Raw genomic sequence first — 20,195 nt, forward strand, 5'->3', positions numbered from 1 at the left:
GATGCCTGTGTGTCCCGTTGTGACCCCACAACCAGCGTCCTAGTTTCAAGTCATTCTGGATAAAGCTTTGACTTTTATTAATGAGTAATTAACTGCCCTTTGCAAAGTCTTGATGGCTATGAGAGAGGGAAAATAAGAGGATGAAAAAGTTATGACAAACTAATTACATAAGTTAGTGCAAGTTCGAAAGTCATGTCTCAATTGCAGGTTTGGAACAGTCATTATAAACGCCGCAGGCTCCACGGTGGTGCAGTCACACACAATATTTATAAAGGGCCTGAGTGTTTAATCATGTTTGCATATTTGCGTGTGTTCTAACTTGCAATCCTTACCTGCTTGTTAGTTGTTTTTTAAGAACCGCAGCGCGCATATGTAAGCTGGTTTCCTACATATACTGTATTCTAGGTTTTAAACATATGACAGTACGCTGTGATCAGACTGTATGTGAGTGTATTTACCCAAACATAAAGTAGTAAATATATTTTAATCCCTGCATTCTGATCTGCCACAGTGTGTGTGTGTGTGTATGTGTGTGTGTGTGTGTGTGTGTGTGTGTGTGTGTGTGTGTGTGTGTGTGTGTGTGTGTGTGTGTGTGTGTGTTTGCATACTGGGAATGTGTATAAATATTTGCCTCAGAGTGCTGGTGTATGTGTTTTTCCTGGGGTCATCTGAGGAGCCAGAGGAGGCCAAGCAGGCCAAATAGGAGGCTGGAAGGTTTGTCCACAAACCCATGTGAGGTGTGTGAGTGTGGGTGTGGAGGGCAGTTCGTGTAAGGTTCTAAGCAGGCTGCATAGGCCATGACATGTGCTACGTAGTTCTGCTCTTTTACTCCGTGAAACAGGTGAGCCATAGGACCTTTTGCGTAAATGGCTACATCTTCCCCGCCGTGTGTCTCAGCATCCAGGGGGACTGCAGCCTGCTGCATGTACTCCTCATCATCTGTAGAACAAGAACAGAGGCATAAATCTGAGATTTTAAGGAAATGTTTGCTGTTATCTTCAGTTACCTTCTACAGAGCCTTAGTTGTCTTATTTGGTTATAAACTCCGAACCAAAACAACTTTTTTTTATCAACTTCTCGCTAATTACTGGGTTCAGAGTTCCCACTCACTCGCCTGAATGAATGGAGCTAAAGGCCACGCCCATTGCCAAAATATGCACACAGCTTTTTGATGACTTAGGTTGTAAAGAAGTCAGAAATATTCTATAACTTTTGTTTTCCGCCAACGCATCACCTCAACAGAAAGCATCTTATGATAAACTACGTTTACCTCATAGTTGCTTTTGTGGCTTTCTGCTCAGCATAAAAAGGTGTGTTGCAAATCTGCTATAATTCACTTAATCAAATTCAATAACAGCATTTATAAACCTCGAAATGTAATTTGGGTCCTTTTTTATTAGAATAGCTGTATTTACTGCTTGACTTTTCTTTGGTAAAGCAACTGATTACATAACTTTTATCCTCCCCAAAACAAACATACAGGAGTGAAAAACACCCAGATTGCAGTTTTTACCATGCTCTTAAGTATGCCTTTGTAGTATCTTGGATTCATTGTTGCAAAAATCTGTGAAAGGCCTTTATTCTTTTCGGCTCCAGATGGATTTATAAAGTCTTAGAAATGAATACCTCACTTGTAATTGCATGTTTACTCAAGGTGACAGATGAGTCGTGTAGAGACACAACCACTGCTTCCAAAAACATGAAGTGACGCCAGTCCACTCAAAAAGACAAAATTGCGGGTTTGAAAAGGTAAGTCATCCCTGTAGGGAAATATCTCTACCTTTAAGTATACACAGTCATGCAATGACTAAAGCGAATGGTGCAGAACAAGAAGAAGAGGAGGACCTGGATAACTGCTGTCGAGTGTTCCACAAAGATATAGAAATAGCTCTTTTAGACACCATTACATGAAGGCAGTGGAGGCAGTACAATGAATTCCATAAACATCATACTTCATCTCTGCTCTCCACAGAAAAAAACAGGCCTGAGTCAGCCATAACCACATCAGTTCACGCTGTCTGAACACACATCAGCACAGACGAGTGCCACATCTGAAAGACATTAGTTTGTGCTTACAGTAATCCACCATTGTGATGTTCCCTCTGGTTCCATTTATGTGAACGTAACCGGGGCCGTTTGCGTAAAGGATGCTGGTGAAAGGCATTTTGTCATCAGCTTTCTTTGGTGCCAGACCTGTGTGACAAATGATGGAGGGGAGGGTGAGTAATAACAGAGTGGTCACAGTGTAATTTAACAAAGAGGCAAATTGAGCTTTCAGAGTTGTATGTGCTTCTTCATGCAAACATAACTCTGAAGCTTTCAACATGAGCTGCACAACAGCGTCCATAAAAATATATATCACCAAGTCATTCTGCCATTTCCTATTTACTATTTGCATTTAACAGAAATCCACTTTATAGATACCTAACCTGTACTCTCAGCCTAGTGGACTGTGCATAAAAGCTGTTGCATCTAGAAACATACCAAAGATGGGATTCCCTCTTGGTGTGTTGCCACCGAAGGTAAAGACATGGGAGTGATCTGCAGTGACCACAGTCAGAGTATCTGACTCCCTGGTGAGCTGTGCAGCACGTTGAATAGCTCGGTCAAACATCACAGCTTCTGTCAGGGCCAGTTTAGCAATACCGTCATGGTGGCCATGATCAATTCTTCCTCGTAACAGAAATAACACAAAACAAAGGAAGAATAAGACTTCACTTCTAAAAATCAAGAACACCTCTTGTTCAACATTTCAAAAATAGATAATCTGTGCTTAAAGAGGGGTTATTAAGTTTCTTTTTAGAATTTTTTTGTCACCCTGGTACCTCTGTAGTAGCTTTACATGATTTACACTATTAAAAAAACTGATTTTTCTCACACAGGTGTTTTGGAAAACCCTTATTTCAAGCTCTGTCTCAAACTCTTTGTTGTGGCTGCTGACTTTTTAATAAGGCTCCCCACTCACACATCCCCTTCCCTCTGGTTGGCCAGCTCTCTGGAGGCCTGACAGGGGCAGAGCTTTGGCCAGACCTTAGTGTTTCAGGTCCCACCCACCCAATGTGTCATGAAAAAATTGCGGTATTTTTAGAATGGACCATCTCAAGCAGCCAACAGATAGATTCAGGGATTTCTATACATTAAGTATGAAAATCAAGCTTTCTTACCTTCAATCCATATTCAAAATATGGACAGAAACCCCCCTTGAAGATTATGTTTCTGTTATAAATGGAAAACCCCCCACTGTATTTAGCCAAATATTCTCTAACCCTGAATTTTTTGAGGCACAGAAGGTAGAACTGGACATAATTCAATGGTTTATATGGTGCTAGAGGCCTGTTGGAAGAAGGATTCTTATGTTGCACTTATCTTCTACAAACAGAAAGTATCCTTTGGGATTCTTGTTGAGGATTCGTATGGCCTTCTCAGTCATCTCCACAATGGAGGGGTCCCGTGTACTGTTTCTGAAAACCTCAAATCTCATGTCCTTTGGCTCAAACAAACCTGGAAACATAAAAGGAGTGAAGTAAGAGAGAGGTAGGGTGGCCTAACTTTGAATACATTAATAGTTTTTCATGTAAAATCCAGACAGACAGGTCCTTAACAGTAAGATGGTAGCACCTGTGCATCTGAATTACCGTCACTATCACAGCAGCACTTTTACAGCTGATACTATCAGTGAACTGTGAATTTCCATTGTACCATTATGACTACATGACATCGTTGTATAGCGAGAGGCTGACCTTACTGTAATCCAGTAACTTTCATAACTTTGATAAGAAGCTTATCTTTTTGACTGTTATCTTTGTGTGTGTGTTGGCATGGATCATTATGTATAATGGGTTTTTCTACCAGTCTTCCAGTCATGCTACTGTGTCTTCATACCGTCAGAGAGTTCTATAAAGTGGTGTAAACTCAGGTTTGCTTATCTTTTCCACCTGACAGCTGTACCCACCCATCAGCCGGTCAGTAGTCTTTACATTTATCTCGTCAAACTCTTTTCTGTGCCACACATAGTGGGACTTTTTTTTCTAGGGAGAAAAAGAGGAAACAATAAGTTACACACATATGTTGAAATAAACAACAATTCATGTATTATGAATAAACCTACTGGTTTAGCCTTTAGCCAAATGTCAATGAGGTTCTTCTTGTCCCTGCGGTCTCCCTTGCGAGAGCTTGAGGTAGGGTACTCTGGATCTGGGGTGCCTTTAGGTGTCATGTACATCCTCCCTCCACCTAAGATCACCTGAAAATGACACCAGACAGAATCCGTTTGTTTACAGTAGCAGCCTGTAATGGACATTCTGCTGAATAATTATACAGACCTAATAGCAGAGCTCTGTGGTTTTTACAGAACTGCTCATTTTACAACGTACCACATTATTAACTTCTTTCCCCTTCCATCATGACACTAATTTTGTAATTGTATGATCACAATTTAAACCACTCAGGGTAAGGAACTAGTTGGGAAGTATAACTGGATGAAAAGAAAGTAGAAACACATCCATATGGTGGTCTTCAAAACTTAGGATTGAAATGTACATTGTTGGTATGAATCCATCACGTACCATTATTTATGACCAAGTAAGGTCCATACTTAACCTCAGTCCGTATGGATCAATATGTGTTTGGATTTTGCTCTCCCATCATCCCCTTTTTATCCCTTAGCTGGGTTTTCCCTTAAATTGCATTACTTGAGGACAAAAATATATTCACATGTTGACAAAATCAGAATGAAAATTTATGGTGAATGCTTTAGAAGAACTTTTTTCAAGTTTTTCTTTTCTTGTACCTCATCTATTGGCCATTTCAATGCTGCTTTCTTTTAGGCCTTGAAAAATGTTGAACTCAAGGAACTTCAGAAATAAAATGTGTCGTAAACACATACTTGGTTTAATTCTGAGCAATATACTTTACAGTGTATTGCTGTGTGTTACAGTATATTGCTTGTTATCCAAACATAATCACAGTGCATTTTATGGTATGCTATTGTACTGTTCAGATGTCAGCCGAAAATGCAACAGCTCGTCACCGAGTTAGAGAGGCTTTGAAGAAGACAGTTAACAAGGTGTTACAAGGTAACAGAAACATATATATATATATATATATATATATATATATATATATATATATATATATATATATATATATATATATATATATTTATATTCTGACTTTCCCCTCAGGATAAATAAAGTATATATTCTATTCTATTCTATTCTATTCTATTCTATTCTATTCTATTCTATTCTATTCTATTCTATTCTCATACATTTTGATTCGCTGTGCAAAGTCCATTCTAGTTAAAATCAAACTGCACCTGATTATCAACCATTTTTCATGCAAAGCTAAAAATGGACAAGGTGAATGTTTCAGACATACATCAATGTCAAAATTGGTGACCAGTTGTGTTGCAATGTCGACACAGCCCTGTCGGCGTGCGCTGGAGGGAAGATCTGCATCACTGTACCAGCTGCGGCTGACAGAGTGGGCGTAAGCAGCGGCTGGGGAGGCATGCTGGACACGGGTGGTGGTTACTACTCCAACGGATTTACCTAAATGATGTAGACACAGCCATATCAGGGGTTACACTGTGAGGGTGCTCACACACTTTGAATTTCTTTCATGGTACTCATACTCAGTAACAACCAAAAATGACAATGGGACCAGAAATGTGTCACATAAAGTTTTAAGTAATCAAGGGTAAATCAGACAGAATGCTGCTTAGTTCTTTGGCTTAGTTTTTTGGCATGGTAATGAAGCCCCACAGGAGAGGGGTTAAAGGGTGGGAAAGGGTGGTACCACTGCAGCATTTAGTTTAATTGCCCTCTGGAAAGGCCTATTTACAAGGATAAAAATTCATTTATATAAGCTTAATATAAACTTAGATCTTAATTTCTGGCACAGTGCAAGCCAGTTTGCCAATAACATACATTCCAAAAAATTCTCATTAAAAATGAACACTTTTGCTTCCAACTTCTACCAATAAACCTATACCTCTAATCATTTTATTAGAAAACTTAATAGCTTCATAAAAGTATCAACACAATTACTTTTCTATTTATTTATTCTTTTACATTATCTAAGGCATCCTGTAACACTGCCAAGGCACAACAATGTTAAGAGCTACACAAAAATGACAAACTGTATGTAAATGTCTTTGGATATGCTTACTAGCTTAAGACAAAAAATCAAACAAATAAAAAAAATACTACTGACTCCCTTTGACACTCTCTCCTTAGCAGTCCTTAAGCGTCCCAACAGTTTTTACCTTGTGCTTTAGCGCGCCGTAGCACCGAGTAGACCTCGTTCCCAAATGTGGTGTTACATTCGTAGGCCACAGCGTTAGCACTTAGCCCCACTGTCTTAGCGTTAGCCTTCACACCACAGTGGTAGGCTGTAGCTGTGCTAGCACTGTCTGCTACCTGTTTATCCACGCTGTAGGTCTGTGAGGGGAAAAACAGAAATGCTGTAAAGCCTGGATTGTCAAATTAATTTTCATCACTATTTACCATGTTAGGCTGGAAACAGAGAGCTCGAATGTTAGGAATACTTACTCAGGGTTAAAATAACATACCAACTGACAGAGTGTAATGAATATAAAGCTAAATTTAACTTTAAAGTTGTATCAAATTTGCTGCCATTACTTGAATTAATACAAGACTGTTGTTTAAGTTTTGGTTTTGGGTTTACCTAATACTCCTTGGTTCTGTGTATAAGTTTTACTAGCATCACTGTACAATAGCAATGTTGCCAAAGCAGTAGTTACCATAGACTGTATCATTAACAGACGTAGCTGACACCTGCCTGTTTCTGAAGCGTATTTTTGAAGCAAATCAGCTGGTGCAGCCATATTGCATATGATGCCGGCTTTGAGTCTACACACCAACTGCTACTGGGCGCCAGTCAGTCATGTAAGCTGAGCTGTACCTCTGATTGAACAAACTTGCAAGCCTGATAACTTCTAAGCTGCCTCTGGACAGTGTGTGCCAGTAGTGCAATTAGTGATATTGATATTGATACCGATGACTACTGATTGCTATACAAATAAAGGTTACTTACTTATTTGATACTATGATGGAATAAAATTTAAAATTCTACTATCCGTCACTGTTTTTTCTGTCTCCATATGCACAGTTGTACTGCTTAATCAAGCAGCAGAAGATAATTACAAACATGTGCATACAGAGATATAATGCTCTCTCTCTGTCTCTCCACACGCACACAAGAACACACACCAACGCCCACATTATCTAACCGCAGGGCTCATCCTTAAGGATCATCTTCTGATATCTGTGTGGATAGTGTTTGTGAGCGTGTGCAGACAGTTCAGGTCACAGGGTGTGGATATGTCATTAAGATGTCATTAAAAGGTATAGCATGTATTTTGAATATGCATTGAATTTGAAAATAATGAATTACTTCTCTACAATTGTTACTGTCTCTTTCTTAATCAAAATGCTTGAATCAGCTAAAAACAGCACATCCTTTTTTTCAGATTAGAAAATGATGAATCCCTTTATTTATCTAATCTCTTACTGTAGATATTATCTTATGGTCCATACTTGGATAACTTGTAAATAAATAACAGATGAAGTACAGGTGCATTAGGTACAGAGTTATAGACTGACCTTTGACAAGGCCACATATGGGAATGTGTCCATGGCCAGCATGGTCTCTTCCCCTGACCTGCCCTCCATCTGACCTCTGAGGATTCGAGCTGCTGACACTGTGGACACGCCCATACCTGGAAAACAATTATTGTCAGGTGAATGTTTACTGTCTTGTTTTTTTGCCCCTGCCTGACACACTGAATGACAGAGCAAAACAATGGCCTCAATCTGATGTTGAAGGTTTATGATGCATGCAGTTTTTATTTTCTCACCACTGACACTGGTTTTCAAAGGCATTCAAAACTGAGCTACTGCTTTAGCCTAAGACCATTAGTCAGGTCATAGTGGGACCAATAACTCAGAAGTCGATTTACCACCTGGAAGTATTTTAATCATGGGAATGGTTTACTGTACAAACCTCTCCAGGCGTGGAACATTTTCGTCTGTTGAAGTGGTGAACGTTTTAAAAATCCATGCCAGCAAATATGAAATGTCTGTTTGGAAAGCCCTGACTGTTAATGCTATATTCAGGGAACAAACATGATCACGTAAATCTTAAAGCAAACAAAGAGAATTTTAGTCAATATCCGCCAAATCCACAAATGGACAAACCATTCAGACAGTGTTTTTCTTTTCCTGGATGAAATAATGGAAGAGACCAAGCTACAGTGACTCCTCTGGGCATGTATTCAGAGCAGATGTAATAAACAAATACTGATATGCAATGTCACCCTCTGATATATATTATGTAAATCATACAGTAAATGCATTTGATGACTTCCATTAGTCTCATATTGGATTTCACCCCTGACTTTGGAAACCATACTTTATGAAGCCTGTGCCACTATGAGGCACTCAACTCTCATCACAGTCATAAACTGAGAACATGCTTTGGGCAGGGCATTACTGGATGGATGCTCAAAGAAAAACCGAGCCTCGACCACCCAGAAATGTGACCCAGTATGTCTGATTTAGAGCAAATACTCTGGTAGTTAACAAGGAAAACACTCTTAAATCTTCACGCTTTTTAACAGCTCCCTTTTTAAAAAGTACTCTAGTTTCTCACAAGCTGTAAATATACCACAAAAGTTTCAATTAATATGAAAGTTTTCACATCCAATCCAGTACAGATGGAAACTTTGGAAACAGTGTTCCCAATGGAAGACAGAAAAGACATAGGATGCCCAAAGACAATAAAGACAATATTTACTCTAAATAAACAGTGGTACTACCCAGTTCAAAAACAAGGTTTTGATCTGAGGGTCTAATTTCTCTATTCACACACTGTACAAGGGGTAATGTCTCTCAAAACTTGCCATTTCTAAGTTTTAAACTTACTTGTTTTGACTGTATGAAAGGCATGACTGAAATGACTGACTGCAAAGAAGGTGTAGGCCCACATCTTTACCTCATCCAATCTTGAAGCAAGGTTGAGTTCAGCCTTATCAATATGGCTCTCTTTGAGGATGGGCTTCAAAACTTTGTTTCAGAGACAAACAGGTGCCATCAAGAACACTATGTCCTTATATTACACAGTCTATGGTGAGTAAGTGGCGCACTTTGCCTTCAAACCAGATCCCACCAGTTAACAGGAAAAACATAGAAACCAAACCATGTATTGAAGACTTTACATTTAAAAGGATACCATTTTCTCAAGGGCTTTCCATCCTTTTTGCCTGAGATCATATATGGCCGCTTCATTTTCCACAGTGTTTGCTACACAGCCTAGCTGCTGACTGAGAGAGACACCATTGCAACATTACAGCAAGGGAAACTATAAAGCCTGGTGGAACCAGTTTGATCCATTGTCAACTCTTAATCTTTATGCTTGGACTGATTTAAAAGAAAAATAAAAACGTCTGTAATCTGTGGCTCCAGCAGAAGTTACAATTTGAACTCCTCCAAAGAGAAATTGTATGCGCAACACTTTTTCTCATCACTCTATATTTTGTGGATTGTCTTGTCGACTGCATCTTAGCAAAAGTAAATTTAAACGCTTAAATTACATCTAATTCCAATCTCTGGCTCATCGGCTCCAATGACTCCAAACCTTAACTACCACTCACACAAAGCCCACTTTTCCAAGTCTGTTTTCCCCCAATCCTCTCTGAGTACAGCAAACACACTTGAGCATTGTCTTGCAATGTATAATTAGCTCTATTTGTCATCAGGCTATGGATAGTCATTTTTACCGCTTCAACCACAGAGTTCATATGAAAGTAAAGTTAAACATATCCCCCACTGCCAGCATGACCCACCATCACCAAGGAACAGAATGATGTTCTTGGCTTGGTGATCCCGAGGGCGGAGTTTCAGCGCAGCATCCAGTGTCGCCCTGGCCTGAGCATCCCAGTAAGCTGGTTCCTTCTCCAGTTCATACAGCTCTGCTCAATAAAAACACATAAAAAAGAGTATGAAATGAGTGCACTGAAACAAGCAGAACCAGGAGAATTCACAGGTCCAAATTCAGGTGTGAATGTGATATCACTTGCTCATTATTTGCTGTAGTATGTTTGTAAAGCTACAATGCATGTGAAACTTCTAGTGTATCCACAGGTGCCTTTTCCTGAGACCTTGAATCATATTTGGCCCGAGGTTAGATGAGGGAAGGGGTTCCACAAGAGGTGTCAAAGTGACGAAAACAAAGGAAAGAAGACACTTTGGTTTCTGTCCATTCATGCCCACCGAGAGGCTCCCAGTGAAGGAGGGAAAATTCCTCTGGGCTGCATAACCAAAACAACGGAAAGACAAACAGTCCATCCCAAAGTTTGCTGAAACAGGTAAACACAGGTAAAAATATACTTGTACAAGCCTTTGTGCCCCAACAGGCCTTCTATTATACCCTCACACCTGTTTTTAAACACTCACCCTCTCAGCAGATTGAGGTTACCTGCTTGTGCCGTCCATTTGTCTGACCACAAAGTGCCACAAATATCCCAAATGCAGTCAGCTATAATGGCCCTGTCGTCTCCTCACCTTGACTGTCCAATGCAGCCCGGCCTGAGGCCCACAGCAAGGGACCCAGAAGGATGAGCAGGATATCAGGGGCCCTGCAATGAAGCGTCAGCATCTCTAATCCAAAGAGCAACCTGGAGGCTGGAGGGGTAGACACAGCCGGCTTTCAAAGCAAGCGCACCAAAACCAGAAGGCAGAAGCACAGGCGTGCACAGCGTGTGTGGCTGCTGAGACCTCCAGCCCTGCCTTTTTAAAGCCCCACTGGGTGTGTAGTGAGGAAGGGCCAACGCCAGCTCATAGGCTTAGAGCCACAAAGGAGGGAAGAGAGAATGTGAGAGAAAGAGGAAGAGCAAGTGGAGGGGGAGAGACAGAGGGAGAGAGGAGGAGAGGTGGAGAAGCTGGGACCACACAGGAGAACATCAGCAGCACAGCCCCTCTTCTCACTTTAACTCCTAAAAAGGCACCACCCCATTTTATTGTTTTAAAAGGTTGCTTTAATTTTGGTCTTCCTCTTTTCCCTGGCTCCCCTTCTCTGAAGTGTGCCTGATAGAAATTGGAATGGTTCTTTGATGTGGTAATTGTATAATGGGGCTTTTGATGCAGCAGTCTCTCTTACAGGGAGAGAAAAAAAGGGTACCCAATTTGTGTTGGCATCCATCACGATCCGAATCATAACTGTGTCTCTTTCCATTTCTTTCCCCTCATTCCCTGGAAAAACAGTCCAAGTGAGGGAAGGAAATGTTGTCCATCCTATTCTTGAAAATATCATGATTGAGTCTTGATGTGCTCCGCTTTTCATGACAGGAAAATGGTCACATTTCCATTTCCCCTCCACTGAATTTATGCATTTAAAAGACCCCGATATTTTCCCTCCTTTTACTAAGTCAACTTGGCTAGTTTTTCTGTGGGAAGTGAAGCGAGGTTAGCATTTTTCTTCCGTGAGGTAGTGGAGACCGCCTGCAGAATGAAAATGTCTCCTACGCAAACACAACAGTTAATGTGTGAAATGAAGTGAGTTGGGGCCAACTTTGTTCCACCCGGCCAGAAGAATCAAATTCCCTGCAAACGTCTCTCGCCTCGTGTACCCGCGAGGCTGAATCTTGTTACAACTCATGGCTCTGGAAGACCTCTTTCTGCCAACTGCTCACCCATTGCCAACAGGGGTGTGTGGTAAGTCACATGTGCCTAATCAAGATTGTAATAAAATCATAGCAGCAAACTGTAAAGAGGGCTCACATGATGCAGCCCACACCACATGAACTAGAAATACCAGCGGTGATGTGCAAGAGCAAGGAGAGCCTGTGGGGGCATGTCTGTCCGTCCATTTGTTATGTGTTTGCCCCTGAGAGAAAGTCGAGCTAATGCTGGGAAAGCCAAATTAGTTTCCTACACAAGACAAGTGTAAACACCTGGTGGCTGTTTTTGGTCTCAGCATGGATCATCCATCCACCAAAAAGTGCTCAGCACCTTTTGTTGGCTGATTAAACAGCAGGCTTAAGTGCTCGTGGGAATGCAGGGAACCCCTGGGAATTAAGAGGACAAATGTAAACAAAGCAACACATGACAACAGTTGAAGAAATCATATCCCAGGGTTCCCAACCAGGATATCCAAACATTAAAAGACACAATCAATTCTTTGTATTTGATCTTCTTACCACCATGTGATGACAAATAATTGTGTTACACCTTTGTCTGCCCACAGCAAGGATGACTGGTAGTGATCCACTAATTAAGAAAAATAAATAAAGAAATAAAGAAATCTCTAGCTTCTGATGACATGAAAGCATATACAAGATATTTATAGTGCAACAGATGGTGACTTGAGTACACTATTGACATCATAGAGCAGAGGAAACCTTCCAGTGGGGGGCTGTGCTTCATCATGTATATGTTGAAACAATTGCCCTGCTCTCCTGAAGAAATAAAGAATCACCCATTTGTTCAGAAAAGCAGGTATCTCGACGAGTTAAAAAAAAAAATCAATTCATCTCAAATAAAGCCTGCAACTACAAAAACCACAGTGTTTCTGTTTATTTTGAGTCAAGGACTTCGGTTACTGCATATTACGTGGGGTTTTTACTCTATCACAGTAAAGTTACTCAGTTTTATACTTGGAATTAAGGCTCTCTTTGTCAAAAGTTTTCTTTTCTGAGGCTATTCTGCTTAGCAAAACCTTAAAAATAACTCAAAAATTTGTGAAAGAGGCACAACATACCCTAAGCTGGTCGAGGCTATTTTGTCATTTGCAAAAATCCAGTTTTGCCACCTCCTTTCTAAACAGAAATAATGCAAAACATTAAAGAGGGGGTACTTTGAAGGGGTATCTCCGTGCAAAACATTAAAGAGTGGGTATTTTTGCTTTTCCATATTTAAAAATAGATATAAAGTAACAATTCCTTTTGAGGGGATTTCCAGTACGGCCAATAAAGAACCAAAAACAGATCTTTTTAAAGTGTATAGAAATATACACTGGTTTTACAGCTACACACCTACATCTTCAAACACACAGCAGCATCTGGATCTTGAGTCATTCTCCCCCTAAAAGTAAATTGCAAATGTTACACTCCCCTCATCTCTCCTTTTGACTAACAGGCCTCTTTTAACCTATAGACTCTGTAAATTACAGTGGTAAACCAGATTTTGCACCAAGATTACAAGTCATGCAGGGAAATGTTTAGGTTCAGGTTGTCAAAGTGAGGATGTACATGAGGGTGGTGCCAGACCACACAGCTATGATTTCAAAGAACAAGAAGAAATCTTTTTCCTGACTTTTTTAAAGATTGCTTTTGAAAGCTGCCATGATAGAGATATTGGAAGAAGAATAACTGTGCTGCAGATGTTAAAGGAAAGAGTTTTGGATGTTGGAAATTGTGTCTTTAAGAAGGGAGGGAGTCAGACATCCAGTCAGGGCAGAAAGAGACAGAAGAGACGGACAAACTGCCAGATCTCAAAGAGAAATAAAAACAGAGACAGCACTGGTGGAGCAGTTAGACTCAGTCTTCAACGATGCCTGTGATCTATTTTGGCCTCTTTACAAATATGACCCCCTTAACCCCTTCCTTCAAACACACATTCAATCAGTGACATCCATAAGACAGATGAAGAATATATCTAGATCAATTTTAGGCAGGATCATAAATGATGTAACCCCACTTTATGTGAAGGGATGGAGGCTGTGACCCCGTCTCTGAGCAGTTGGACGGCCACCCATAAAAGGTTTTACAGCAGACATGCGACTCAATTGGGGGACAATTAGAAGTGATGTGTTGAGAGACTCAGGACCCAGCTAAAGACAGATTCCAGCCGAGATGGCTACCTCAACATCAAACAGTCTGACAGCTTTGAGAAGTGGCCCCTCTTACATTTTAATTGGACTTGTAAAGAAAATATGGAGAATATGTTTACCCTAATTAAACCATAGAGAGTGTGTGTGTGTGTGTTTGTGCTTGTGTGCATAAGTGGGTGAAATGGTGCACGAGTTAATTAACGTTTAGCTGAAAGCATGACTATGAGAGTGAAACCCAAAATGTTGCTGTTTGTACAAGAACGACAGTGAGATTGTGTGTGTATGTGTCTGTGTGACACAGATGTAAGCATGGATGCATGAAAGCAAACATGTCTCCCCGCCTCTCTGATGTGTTATAATTGCCGACAGTTTGTTATGTCTGACTTCAAACCTTAAAGTTATGACATGGAAAAAAGTAAATTGCTATAAACTCATAGCCAGCCCTGCAGTTACACTTTTACAGTGTGCATTGAAGAATATATTGCATTTGACATCATGGCATAAAAAAATGCTTTCATGGGCACATGGTGACCACATCAAATATTTGCTTATGGCTGCTAGTTTGCTATCCTTCACACTTTTTTCTACATGTCTTTGCAACATCCAAAATAGAATTATGACTCACCTGCATGGCCACATCCGGTGAGGAGAAGTAAGCCCATCAACAATATCATTTTGTAACCCCAAATATCCGGCTTATTTTGCTTTCTTCTGCTTTCTTTTTTTCTTGGGTTTTCAGTACCCAGTCATTGCAAACAGCAGGTAAAGTTTTTCACCTCCAACTTATCCGAGAGATAATAAATAAATGATAGTAATTCTCCTTCGGCTTTTAACATTTTGCAGCCTTGGCTTGCATCTTTTCTTTGAGACAGAGGCAGAGAAGGAGGGGTAAACACACTTAGTTGGACTCACTCACACATCTGCACCACTCACCTTTTTACCGGTTTACGTCAGTGACGTTCATCAAATCAGAGAGCAGGCCTGTTTCCCTCCCCCACGCTGTCCGACTACTTCTTTGACAAGGCATCGAATCAAAGTGATTTTTCCCCAGTCCTTTGTGGACACGTGTCTATCAGCAGCTCACACAGGTTGAGGCTTTGTAGTTTGCTGCAGGAAATGTCTGAATTGGTTTCAGAGGGGCCAAAGTGGGACAAAGGGTTTATGGAATGCAAGGAAATAAACAAGAAAAGCTCTACATTACAAAGACAGGCATGTGTATACAAACTTGCACCAGTGATCCAAATGCTGACTGAAAACCAGGTTTATGCAGGAGAACAGAAAGCAAGCAAGTCCACGGTGACACATTCGTATTCAGGAATGGATGGTCCATTCTAGTCCGATGGGAGAAAGCAGAACTTTTAATCAACACACACACACACACACACACACACACACACACACTGTAATGTACCTGCCTGGCATTCCTCCCCTCCTGCTCAACTAAGCACTCTGCTTAGCCCAGATCTCAACATCAAAGGGTCCTCATTACTGTAGTCATCACACATGCACAGGAACATTTTGGGAGGGAGAGACAGAGAGCCAGGAGGGAGAAAGGAAGGTGGGAGGACGGAGGGGGCGAGGGAGAGTAGCCACACTTCTCTGCATGCAGAAATATCATTCATCATAAATCAATCCCAACTGCTGTTGGCCTCACCTAGCAAAAATTGAACATGACTAGGCATAAACTCAAGAAATAACCTAAAACACTGTGCAAAAATATTATCAAGAGGTTCTAAAGATAGGATGGAGAAAAACAGAGGCCAAGGAGATTAATGCTTCCTATTCAGAGTCCATTTCTGCTATGTACAGTGCCAACTTTCCTCTGCTGAAATGACTTTTAGCTATGAATGCTAACATTAGCTTCTGAAATGTTACAAGATAGGACATGAGACAGGGACATACCTTTTTTTGAAAAAGATATTTGATAAACCATCTGTTACTAGACAAAAACTTGTGTTAGCATCAGCAAGTTTAACAGCTAATTTAACTGTTAGCTAAGAAATTTGGAAATTTGTTTAAGATTTAAATGGATACCTTTTTACTTACTGAACGCATCTAACAAACTGTGAGCAACTATGATTCACAAGGTAGTGTAAGCATTCAGCTACATCCTATTTTTGTATTTAGCTACGGTTAGCTATAGATTTTAGTGCTAATGCTGCAGACCACATTGCAGCTCTAAAGCATTAAATATGTTCTTGTATTTCCTATCCAGTCCCAAAATACAGAGAGTAACAGTCGCCCACTTTGTTAAACTGTGGAGTGACTGAAAGTTTTATGGAATACAAAGTAAAGATATAAAACCAACTTTAGAAAAGCAACATATCAGGTAACACAATGGCTATCATCAGTCAAAAGCTAGCAAACCTTCAGAAGGCTAACATCTTTCATATTGCTTTTTCTACCACAAACATGTAACATCAGCTTTTAACTTATGCCAAGTTTAAGGTAGTGTTAGCTACAAAGTTACTGAATGCTGATACAACTTTTAAATAGTAAAGATGGATTCAAATTTCATCATTTAACCACTTTCCAGCTAGCAGTATTACAAGCCAGAGCATGGGGGGGGGGGGGGGGGGGGGGGGGAACGTAGGGAGTAGGCCAATTTCAAAAAGTGCACAGAGCTTGGTTTCTTTTCAATGACTGGAAGATGTTAAAGACTTACAATAAATGGACGTAGTCACCCCAACGTCACCTGTCTGTTTCTGATTTTTGAAGCAAATAAGCTTGGGCAACCATATTGGAAGTGGTGGGGGGGCTTTGTGTCTCCATGCTAACAGCTCCTGGGTGTCTGTCAGTCACATAAGCTTTTTTTTAGCTTGGTGTGTTTGTGACCACCTCAAGCGGACCCTTGAGAAAAAGCAGATTTTAGCACTTCCACATTGTCTCATATTTTGAGACCGGAAGATGCCGCTTGGAAGGCGCTCACATGCTCTATTATGAGCTAGCAAGAAGCCAACATATTGTAGCCAACTGGTCAGTAGTTAATTGAATGAAAGATAAAGGTCTATTTAAAGCTTCCCACCTTAAAGTCAGAGCAAGATTCCTGCTGCATGAAAACTGCTAAAAGTCTCAGTATTGTTCCTCTTCTTTGTGGCTTTTATTTCCTTACCAACAGGAAAGCAGGGTTCCCTCTCTTTCATGGCCACCCAGGCATGATGCATGATCTTGTGGGAGGAACATTGTGTCAGGTGGTGAGGTTGAGAGACTCCGCGACTGGCGCTTGAGGTCAGACATAGGTTTATTTTCCTGGGCAGGCTTTGATCCAAAAACATCCTCCGCAGCGTGCTTAGTGTCCGCCAGGTGTCGACCAGACAGGGCCTCTTAGGAGATGGACAGTATCATTCATTCAGTCGGTTTGGCTGTGTTCATTTCATTTACAATTTAAGCATTCAGGTCGCACACTCATGCAACAATAAGGCATGGGGTTGACATTTTCTGGAGGACCACCCAGGTGGCTGCTTACTGTAGATAAATTTAGAATTCACAGGGTTTTAAGGATAACAATGAGCGTCAGCAGTGACCCAAATGCTCTGATACGAACCTTACCTTGCCTTTTTTTGTCTTTGGCACAGACTTGCATTTGCACAACAGATGGATAAGCAAGCAAAATGCAAAACAAATGTTCAGTGAACAATTCTTAACCTTCACTGATCCAGAAGAAATGTTATTTTCTGGATGTTTTTTAGTATTTTCGTTATCATCAAAGCCTATATGACTGCCCCACAGCATACATCTCTCCCCTAATATCTCTTGTGTGAGTGTGTGGCTCTTTCTGAGCACCTCACAAGATTCTCTAAACTTTTTGTTAGGCCAGAGAAATGTGTGTTTTAAGGGGGAATTTTAGAGAGACGTCCATGGACTGAAGTAAATGAACCCTACAGATTTTGGTAAGCTTCTGAATTTTCCCCATACGCCAGCATGAGGTTCATACTTTCGGTTTGAGTGAAATGTTTTGACAACCACTGAGCAGATTTGCCTTGAGCTTTGGTACTTAGATTCATACCCTTATCCACAGGTTTTATTGCTATAACTTTGGTAGTCTTTTACCTTTTGGTATACCATCAACAAATCAACTCTCTAGATACTCCACTGCTTAATTATTAAATGTGTCTGAGGTGTTGAAGTATCTCTACAGTATCTTTGTACTATTTCAAAAAGTACTTGTTTTTTGGATTAAAAACATTTGTGGTCAGATTTGCAAAAAAATTTGTTAACGCTTTCCAATAAAACTTTCCTTTCTGAAAGCTTGGAGTAATGAAGTACAGTCCCCTCAGCCTAATACTCCATGTGTTTGTTGAGGTAACATACAGCTTGGTGACAGTCAAACTTGGAGAGAAAGTTCACGAGAATGTTTTGGCAAGGATGCTGTTTGAAACCACATCTATGACATGTGTTTGTCAGAGATGTGGCGATGAATAATGGATCTGAATAATGCATAAAAAGTTTTGCAAACAAGAAAATACACTGTAAATTAACTGTTAAGAATCCCAGTGATGTGTTGATTGTTTCAAGCTTTAGTTTTCAATGATGCTCATTTATGCATTCGCCAAAATTTTATTAAAACCATTTTGCAGGGAGTGAACTCAGTGTTTAAAGGCCATGAGTCATCTCAGTAAGACAATTTTATGAATCATACAGAGGCTTGAAACCTACCATGAATATGACCTCGCTGTTTCTGCACATTATGTCATTTTTGATGCCTTTCAAACACTGCTGTCTCATCTTAATCGTGTTGCTGAGATTTTGTCTGTACCAGCACTTTAAAAAGGGGCTATTATACTTTTCAGTTTACTAAACATAGATATGAAGTTACAATGCTGAATGTTCTTATCTAAAGTGTGAAGATTTTCAAACTGCTTCATGTTATAGAAATCTCTGAATCTGTTTTTAAACTGCTCAGAACAGTCTGTCCTGAAAATAGTACGAGATCTTCATGAGACTTTCTAAATCGCATGGCGATCTTCTACCTGGTTCATGGCGCACTGGAGGGGCGGGCTCTAAGGTTTCCCTGTGTAGCAAACAGGCCTCCGACAAATCCCAGGAAAAGGCGTGAGGAAGCCTTGAAGGGAGCAGTTTCCAAGTGTTTCAGAAAAAGGCTGAGATACAGGTTTCCTAACATACCTGTATGTTAAAGATAGGGATTTTTATTGCCCTGTTAATCATGTTAAGCTACTACTGGACTACGACTGAACTTTATACCCTTTGGACATATTTTAAATGCAGCGACTTTTCAAATAAATGTATTATTGAAATATAATGAAAGATGAATCCCAACAGTCCCATTGTGTTTTCTTGAATGGAAATGATACCTTGCTTCCGAGTTGTTCAGTAACTCACTGGAGCTTCATAGAAAATAGCAAACACTTACCAAAATAACATCCTTAAGTATTTTTTACTTTTTGTAAAGATGATTTAAAAACTCTGAGCTTTGTGGTCAAGGCTTTTACAGTATATTCACCCTCTCTGTCTCAAATACAACCCTTCATTATTTGTTTTCATTACATTAACCCTAAATAGAAGGACTTGAAATAGAGGAGTGAATCTGGTAGGAATGACAGGAAACTAGCAAAAACAAAGCAGCAGAGGAATGTTTTGCTGATTCTTTTCAGGTAGTGTTTTATGGTATGTGCAGAAAGTCTGTGAACCATCCCGTCAGCAGCTATATGGCCTTATCCTCATACGTCCTTCATTTATCTTATTGTAGTCTGTTAAACATGCTGAAAATGTTCACCAAAACTTTAGACCATATATGTTCCTGAGAAGAACTGGAGTGATATCTACTGTTTGATTTTAACATTTGATCTACTCTGAATAAAGAATTTACCTCAAAAACATGAAATGTATAAAGTTTATTAGAGATGAATGGGTCAAATCGATGTAATAAGCAGAATGAATATAGTACACACAGGCATATCTGAGTGAAAGCACAGGTCATGAGACTACAGCTTGTAAAAAAGACATCTGGAATAACAGTTTCAGATTACTCTGAGTCAAACTGTATAAAGTGAATGTAACCTGATATATACAGTAAATTAGTAGCCCTCATCCCTCTCAGACAGTGGTATGCATTTCTTCCACTGTGCTGGTGCAGACTGACCAAAGACTAAATGTTATAAACTTGTGACTGTGTGTTGTGCAGTTTTCTGTCTTGGCTTTGAAATGTACACTCCTTGAAGCTCAAGTGATAGCGTGTCATTTGTTGTTTTCGTGTCTGTGTTACCACAGCAGTCACCACGTCCTCCTTTCAATTTAAAACAACTGTTACAAAGAGTTGCCTCTCAAGGCTCTTCCTCTCTGGCTCATGTGTGTTTCTGGATGTTCTTTGCACCTTCCAGTGGATT

The 20,195-nt window shown here is 40.2% G+C and overlaps 1 protein-coding gene across 1 annotated transcript in view; it reads right to left on the reverse strand.

Moving 5' to 3' along the window:
* Positions 1-625: 625 nt before the first annotated feature.
* Positions 626-20,195, reverse strand: part of alpi.1 (alkaline phosphatase, intestinal, tandem duplicate 1) — a 127,380-nt gene continuing 107,810 nt past the window's right edge. The window contains exons 2-11 of the mRNA XM_074668303.1: positions 9,869-9,994; positions 7,629-7,744; positions 6,269-6,443; positions 5,380-5,552; positions 4,109-4,243; positions 3,953-4,028; positions 3,367-3,501; positions 2,485-2,676; positions 2,077-2,193; positions 626-939 (exon numbers count right to left, since the gene is read on the reverse strand). Of these exons, the coding sequence (XP_074524404.1) occupies positions 665-939; positions 2,077-2,193; positions 2,485-2,676; positions 3,367-3,501; positions 3,953-4,028; positions 4,109-4,243; positions 5,380-5,552; positions 6,269-6,443; positions 7,629-7,744; positions 9,869-9,994 (1,520 nt within the window). The 3' untranslated portion in view covers positions 626-664. The remainder of the gene's footprint in view (positions 940-2,076; positions 2,194-2,484; positions 2,677-3,366; positions 3,502-3,952; positions 4,029-4,108; positions 4,244-5,379; positions 5,553-6,268; positions 6,444-7,628; positions 7,745-9,868; positions 9,995-20,195) is intronic.

Source organism: Halichoeres trimaculatus, unplaced genomic scaffold (assembly GCF_033239565.1).
Source record: "Halichoeres trimaculatus isolate MK-OKI-2021-1 unplaced genomic scaffold, fHalTri1.1 fHalTri1_scaffold_4, whole genome shotgun sequence".
In the NCBI taxonomy this organism is placed as follows: Eukaryota; Metazoa; Chordata; class Actinopteri; order Labriformes; family Labridae; genus Halichoeres; species Halichoeres trimaculatus.